Below are 8,470 nucleotides of genomic sequence, written 5' to 3'. Positions count from 1 at the left end.
CGCTTTTTTCTGTTATATGAATGTATAATTAATAATACCTAACAAAAATTTTATTTTAATTATGTCTACAAACCTGTTTTCTTTGCCGGCATCCATTCTATTTAGTTTTTACTTGGACGATTCTCTTTATATTCGTAAAATTAATTATCTATAACACAGAAAACACAGGGTTGTATAGAAAAAAGTATGGTAATAATATAGGATTATTTTATAATCTCAGATTTCGGGAGAGAAATTTTGGACACACAATTTCGCTTTTTAATTACGGATTGGGAGTTAAGCACGAAAAAGTAGATAGTCTAGTTATATGTTAACCTGTTATAAGACTTTAGTAATAATTTATATATGTCTCCCATATGACAGATTTCTCTAAATTTTGTTAAGCTACGTACATATAAGTCAAGTGTAAATACGCTATTAATGTTTTACATGTAGGCATTGAACTAGCTCACAGCCGAATCAATTTAGCGTCGCCTTTGATTAAACGACCCCAGTACACCGCCAAGCGAAAAATGGTGGAAATTTCTTTCAATTTTTGTCAGGTTTGAGCAAAGTTTCGCAAATTTGTTTGCTTGACGTTCTCTAAATGTTTGTGAAATTCTCCATGAGATTAAAAGGCTATTAATAATGGTAAATCTAAATGCATTTTTGGATTTTAGTGTTTGGTAAATGTATGTTAGATAGAGAAATTGCAAAAATAAAGAAGGACGGTGTGCTGGTTCTCTTTAAAGGCGGAGACGAAAAAAAGGAGGGGAATTAGCTTAAAATATAAAAGACACAAAAGTGAGTAAACTCAAAGCCATGAAAAATCCAAAACGACTGTTTTTTAATCGGTGATATTGGTTTTAATTTAAACACATATTTAGGAAAAATATAAAAGTTGATGAAAAATATCCAAAAAAACAAAATGGACCAGCTTTTTATGTTCTCAAACGAATATACTACGGATGATGCCGAGGATGCTGCGAATGGCAGTAGCAAAAAAGAAACAAAAATTAAAAACGAGCCTGAAGAAGTAGCAGATGATGGTGGAGACGATGATAGCTATATCATGCCTGAATCTCTTTTACAACAAATGACATCTACACCAGATGCAGAAGGTGAAGATGATAATACAATTTTTAATTTTGGAATAGAACCAACTGCGGATAAACGTCAGTCGTCGAGTTTATCGAAACCATATAACTCAAAGCATCCTCAAGATGCGTTTGTTAATTATGATATAGCAATAATGTACATTTGTCCAGCTTGCGGTTCAGAGTTTGATACGCAAAGCGCTTGGAAGGGACATATAAATGGAGTTCACCAATACAATACACGACGCGGCTTGAATTTCATACCAATTGACAAGTTATATCACAAATGTCTAGAATGTAGCAAGCCTATTGCCATGCATGCTATGGAGAATTTGCTAAAGCATAAATTTACACATTTACCCCATCGCTGTACAAAATGTAAACTTTGTCATCGTTTATATAAATATAGACAGGACTTGATTGTGCACTTGCGATTGTGTCATCGCGAAGAAGTATTATCAATGATGGGAAATGCAAAAAATAACTCTAACAGTAGCAGCCATAACAATAGTCGGGCAACTACACCCGCGTTGACAAAGGGACGATTAGAGATCAGGGATATTAAAGGTAATGCAGTGGACATATTTGAAAACACAAACGACAGTGTTGAGGTGAAAAATGAACCATTTGATCCTGATGAACAAGACGGGGAAAATTTGCATGAACAAACTACAATTAAATCTAAGTTTCCTACCACCTCAATTTTAGAAGATGCACTTAGTCGAAGTTCTTCACAAGTTTCCGATCAACGTCAAAGTGAAAATGCCAATATTAATGAGAGAAAATGTGAAAAGCACATACAATATATTTGCCCGGTTTGTAGCACGGAGTTTACGATAAAGAATGATTGGCTCTCACACGTACAAGAAATGCACAATTTTTGTACCATAAACGGACTTGGGTTTCGACAGCGTATTCATTCCACTGTAGAGTGTTTGGAATGTAAAAAGGTAAGTACTTAAGTGTCTCGAGAAAAGCAAATTTTAAGTAAAATCAAATCATTTTTTGGTGAGTGAATTCTATTTAACCAAACAAGTCCTATTTTGAAATATATTATTTTTGTTGAGCCATTACTTCATTTGCATGAACTGAATTTGTGGAACGTATTTCCCCAAGCCTCTACTTGATTAAACTCTTGCATAAGAAATAGTAGTAGCAAAGACAAAAACAAACGAGTGTCAAAGTACGTAGGATCAGGAATTTATAAAAATGCCTCTTATATTTAATTGTTGTTCATTAGGAATTAAGCAGTATCAGTTGCACATAGTGAATTACAGTTATTTGGTGAAATGTCATGCGGCCCCGACTGAAACGAACTACATGAAAATACTCCTACTAAAAAATTACGAAAAAACTATTTCGATGACACTTTTTTTTTAGACGTTCCATTATGTTTTAAAGGCGGCCGCCGTAGCCGAATGGGATGGTGCGTGACTACCATTCCAAATGCGGATAGAACGTAGGTTCGAATCTCTGTGAAACACTAAAATTAAGAAAAAGTTTTTTCTAATAGCGGTCGCCTTCGGCAGGCAATGGCAAACCTCCGATTGTGTTTTTGCCATGAAAGAAGCCCTCATAAAAAATATCTCCCGCTCGGAGTCGGCTTGAAACTGTAGGACTCTCCATTTGTGGAACATCGTCAAGTCGCTCGCCACAAATAGGAGTAGGAGCTCGACCAAACACGCAAAAAGGGTGTAAGCGCCAGTTATATATATTGTATATTTCCATGGTAAAAGCTTAAAATATTTGGAATAAAATAATTTAAAATATTAATTGATTTCCGCACTAAGTTTTAATTCAATCTATACTTTTTTGTTTATCTCATACTTTAAGGTTATGTCTGATAAATCAATAGAACAACTGCAGTTACACAAATTCTCTCACCTCCCATGTAAAGCATGGGTGCGCTGTAAGCTTTGTTTCCGCACATTCAATAGCCACAAAGATATTGTAAAGCATTTACTTAATCAACATCGTCTTGATAATGATGAGTATGGCGATGTGGCCGCCGATGAGAGCCAAGACGGTGGTTCGTTAGATCCATATTCGGCACCATTAAATGACAATGACGACGATCAAGCACTAGCTGACGAGCAAGGAAAGAGCGATGTTCGTGATATTTATGAGACGCAAATAGATTACTTATGTCCAAAGTGTGGCAAAGAGTTTTTCGAAAGGAAAATGTGGCGCAAGCACATTGTCAAAGCACACCACTATACCGATTTAAAGACACTATGTTTTGTAGTTTTGAATGAGCATCAACTGCAATGTCGACTGTGCGGCAAAATAATTACGAATGCCTACGGCGTGCAAAATGCGCAACAACATTATTTCACACATTTACCTCACAAAGCATACATAAGATGTCGTATATGTACCAAATCATATACGGATCGCAAGGGTCTAGTTAAGCATTTGCGCAAAGTTCATCATATTAATCCCAAAACCGCAGCAGCAGCAGCGATTGCTGCAGCAGCTAGCAAGAACATACGACCACAATCATCATTCCAACAACCACAAACTCCATCGCTGGTGAGAGCACCGCGTACGGCACCAGTTAAGGAAATTGTTAGTCATAACGGTGTAATATATGAGATACAATTTTTGGATGAAGGCAATAATGATGAAGTATTCCCGTTGAATGATTCATCACCGTTGTTCGGTGAAGGCAGAAATGATGACAGTTTTGCTATGCCCACAAAACGACATGTATGCCCTGATTGTTACTCTACCTTCAGTACGGCACAAGCACTGCAAAAGCATACTCGAGAACAACATGACTTCAAGAAGCCCTCACAAGCTCATGTCTGCTCTTTATGTTATTGTACATTTGAGTCTGGAGGCGCATTACAAGACCATAAACTGAAGCATCATATGAAAAATTCGACGTCTACAATTGAAAGCGAAAACAATGACGATGACGATTTGCTTTTGATACCTACTGGAAATGAAGACGTAAAGACCAACTCAGGTGCTGGCGCACCAAGCATTGAGCAATATTTTTGCTATCTATGTCCCGCATGCGGTGAAGAATTTAAATCACAATATGAGTGGCGTCGTCACATCAACGATATTCACTACTTCGATCGACGTTACGAATTAAACTTTAGCCAAATAGATAAATTTCATTTCCAGTGTGTGGAATGTAAGGAAATTGTAAATAGTGCTAAATTGAAAGGTCTACAAGACCACAAATTCCGTCACTTGCCGTATAAGCTGTATATAAAATGTCGCCTCTGTAGCACATGTTACAATCACAAACCTAATATGATCACGCATCTACGTATACGTCACAATTTGGTAGATCCACGTGAATCCCGCAATTCCAGCCCATCGATGTCACCGTCGCCTCAAATGCGCTTTAATACAAGTAGCTCATATGACATTCCATCGTCCACGCAAGCATTTAACGTGTTCAAACCTTTGACGACTGAGGATGTAATTTCTAACCACAATGCCGTAGATCACGAATCGATAACCTACCGATGCCCGCAATGCAATGAAGCATTTGATACACACGCTCTATGGCGTCAGCATATTGTCACGGCACATGACCTTAACAGTCGGCAAGGATTGAATTTCCGTCAATTAGACGCGCACCACTATATTTGTTTGGAGTGTTATAAACGCGTCACAGTAACACATACGAAGGGTGCGATTGGACAACTGCAGTCCCACAAATTCCGTCACTTGCCATACAAATCTTTTTGTTGCACCAAATGCTATGGACTATTTGTACGTAAACAAATGTTTTTTAAGCATCTAAATCGTACAACCAATAGGTGCCCGTTGTTAGGAAATGAGCGCGTACCCAATTTCAACACCAAAACAAAGGGCACACCCATGAGTTTATCGCGTCCCTTGCCAGGCAACAGTGGAAATTCCGGTCCTACAAAACACCTGAACTTTTCGATAACATCTAAAGAAAAATGTCCGTACATTATACAATGCCCGCAATGTGGCATCAAATTCGAAAAATGGCATCCATGGCGCGAGCACATTGAAAAAGTGCATGCTTTGCATAGCATGGCATCACTCAAATTCAAAAAGATCAACGATCATTTGCACATTTGCATTCAATGCAAGGAGCGTGTTACAGGCGCAAATTTCATCAATCTGCAAACACACCGGTTTAAGCACTTGCCTTATGGCACCTATCTCCATTGCCGATACTGTGATGTGAGGTATTACTATATGATTAACATTATCAAGCACATGAAGCAAAAACACCCAAATCATGGAATGGAACAACTCGAACTACAAGTGGAGAGCAGAGGGGACGAAGTGGCCGATCCCTCACCGGCCACAGTCAGTATGGAGGTGGATAAGGAGTGCGAAGAAAAAGAGAAGAAGGATACTGACAACGCTGCCAATGATGATAATCAAGAGGATGAAGACAATGCAGTGATTATAGATGATGATCAACATGAAAATAAAACTGTTGCGACAAAGGATGTGGAATATGGTTTCGGTTGCGAATCGTCGATATGCTCATACATTATACAATGTCCGCAATGTGGTATAAAATATGATAATTGGCACTTGTGGCAGGATCACATCGCCAGTGCACATTCGTTGCATAAACATGATGAGCTCAATTTCACCAAAATATTCGATTGGTTGGAGGAGTGTAACGAATGTAAAGAACGTGTAAATGCCACATCTCTCGTTTATTTGCAAACTCACAAATTTAAGCATTTGCCATATGGCATGTATCTGCAGTGTCGCTACTGTGAAGCCAAATTTAACTACATGATAAACATTGTTAGACACTTGAAGTCGAAACATCCAGAGCATGCACTGCAGCAACTGGATCAACCCAGCGGGTTGGCGGATGTTTTGCCAGATAATGAAAATGAGATAAATGAAGAGAAGGAGGAGGAGGAGGAGGAGGAGACGAATGCTGTAGGTAAAACGAAGGAGTTTGGTAATGTGGAGATTGACGTCGATGCTGAGGGTGATGACGACGAAGAAGAAGATGATGATGATGATGATGACGATGATGATGATGATGAGGAGGATGATGATGCAAATGATGTGAACAATGGCGGTGAGGACTTTGTGGAGCGTATGGATGTTGACGATAAAAGTGAAGATGATTTCGAAGAAGGTGAGGAGGATGATGATGAAAATGACGACAATGATGACGACGATGAGGATGATGATGATGAAATTGAAAATTATGCTAATGTGAATGATGTAGAAGAAGGCCCAGCTATCGACAGTGGTGAGAATACAAATATAGAAGTGCCACGAGGTGCTGTTGAGGATATCGAAGAAGTGGATGAACCAGATGAACAATTCGTTTTAGGTTAAGATTTTTTTGTCATTAAAATAATATACATAAATATTTACTGTAAGCCATTCGTATTTACGCAAATTGGTTTTTATGAAAAAAAACACTATGTGATGTCAACACATTCTATAATTTATTTTAATTGGTTAAAAATTTTAAATGATTAAAAGCATACCTCTTAACAGGAAGTGCAAACATGGTGTAAAACGAGTTAACGGGATTTAATGTCATATTCTGAGTATTCAAAAGATAGCTTAAAATAAATTGTGTTAAATGAGAAATTTTGTTATTTCGTAAAAAAAAAATTCAATATACATACGAGTAATACAGGCGCGTATATGTTTCAGACTTTTTTTTTGTTTTGTTTTTTAAGTAACTATATAAAAAAAGCTATAATTTCCGATTTAGCTCATAGTCCAAGTAACTCATAATGAATATACCTAGTGCCCTTTTGAGAAAATAACTTATTTGACTTGAATAGGTTTTGCTTTCAGTTCGAATAAATTTTATAAGATGTTTTCTTCAGCTAAAGCTTGAACGATTGTATATATTAATAATATCCTTTAACTCCGGTTGGAGCTTAGGGCCAATAATTAGCAGTTTAAATAATCCATTAAAAACCGGCAATTCAGTGCTTAACAAAAAGAATGGGCTAAGTCGGCCTAAATTGTTTTGTCAAATGTGCAATGATGTGTATGTTTTTATAACTGTAGGTTTGGCATCCATCGTAATATAGATCAGGATTCATCTCATCTAAAATAAAAACCTGTTAAAGTCAAATAAGAGGTTCTACCAAAAGTGCGCAAATATCAAAAAATAGCATATATTTTCGCATACGCATATTTAAAATTGTTAAAAAAACCATTGGCAGGCTTGATATATACTCTTTTATATGTTTGAGAAAAGAAAAGACTTTTATCAAGGTCGGCGCTCTAAAATAACTTGATAGTATGCAATATGCGCCACTTATTTTTATTTTAGTGACTAATATCTATTATTTTCCACTACTATTTCTATTATTTTTAACACTTGGCATATTTTCTTAATTGATATTATACTATAGTATACATTTATTGAATTTTTAGCAACAAAAATGGTTAAATTTATCAACCACAGTAACTAATAATAAAGAAATGCTAGCACTCATAACGAATTAAATGTTCTTCCCCCTAATTCAAAATTAATTTTCTTTTTTGATAATTTTAATGCTCTACTGGGAACTAATTAATCGAATCGAATAAACAGTTTCCAAAGTATTAAATCCCAAAAGGCTACAGTGCAGATAATATTTGGTTTTAAATACGCCCGCATATTATTATTGTAATTATAATACTTAGCTTTAAGTAAATTTCTTAAATAATTCTCATCTAACATTTATTTTCCATATATTCAATTACCTTGTTGGGATAGCGCATTAATAATGTAGCTAAAAGATACATAAGGTTCATAAACGTATTTTAAACTAATTAAGATAAAAAACTCACATTTACTACATAAATATAAATATTATTAAATCTCGAGAAGTGTTACGTGAAGCACTAGAATGCGTGGCAACAAGAACAAATTTTCTGTCTTAAACCACAATTTGTGTTGTCTATAAGTATCTCTAATACGAATACCTACATATGGCCCTTAGGCTAATAATATGTAACAGAAATCAATAAAATAAATATATTACGTAACTGGATGCACTCGGACGATTGGTTACTTGTATGCTTTTTTGTATACTTAAGCAACACTGAATTCGTTCGAAAACGTTTCGGTCGTGCAGATGTAAGCGTCTGGAGGGGAAAATGTGTCACAGGTCCTTACTCATACAAACTTTTCCACATCGATAATACCAGCAAACAAAAGTTCTTAACACATTGCGCTTTACTGTCCAAACGTAAAAAAAAACAAAAAAATTTAACGCAACATTTTTCTGCTTCCCAAAACTCGGCCTAGTTCAGTTAGCTCATCAGATGTCGTGGATGTAATTTACTGATAGGTGCAAGAAACGGTGCAAGTGCAAAAAGGAAAAATGATGTTGCTCAGGTGAACTACGAGGAGCCGTAGAGATTCCGTTTGTGGTGCATGATGGAGGCACCATCGCATGTGA

At 36.4% G+C, this 8,470-nt stretch overlaps 1 protein-coding gene across 1 annotated transcript; it reads left to right on the top strand.

Moving 5' to 3' along the window:
* The first annotated feature begins 497 nt into the window (after positions 1-497).
* On the top strand, positions 498-8,069 carry LOC129245397 (zinc finger protein 91-like). The gene is made up of 3 exons (XM_054883526.1): positions 498-783; positions 867-2,026; positions 2,910-8,069. The coding sequence occupies exons 2-3, from the start codon at positions 884-886 to the stop codon at positions 6,390-6,392; spliced, it is 4,626 nt and encodes a 1,541-aa protein (XP_054739501.1). The 5' UTR covers positions 498-783; positions 867-883; the 3' UTR covers positions 6,393-8,069.
* The last annotated feature ends 401 nt before the right edge of the window (positions 8,070-8,470 follow it).

This window comes from Anastrepha obliqua, chromosome 1 (assembly GCF_027943255.1).
Source record: "Anastrepha obliqua isolate idAnaObli1 chromosome 1, idAnaObli1_1.0, whole genome shotgun sequence".
In the NCBI taxonomy this organism is placed as follows: Eukaryota; Metazoa; Arthropoda; class Insecta; order Diptera; family Tephritidae; genus Anastrepha; species Anastrepha obliqua.
Note: the sequence above shows the minus strand (reverse complement) of the source record. Positions and strands in the feature narration are given on the sequence as shown.

Coding starts and splice junctions, on each gene's coding strand:
- LOC129245397 (XM_054883526.1), top strand. CDS start 884: ATGAAAAATATCCAAAAAAACAAAATGGACCAGCTTTTTATGTTCTCA. Junction 2,027..2,909: donor AGTGTTTGGAATGTAAAAAG/GTAAGTACTTAA, acceptor TCATACTTTAAG/GTTATGTCTGATAAATCAAT.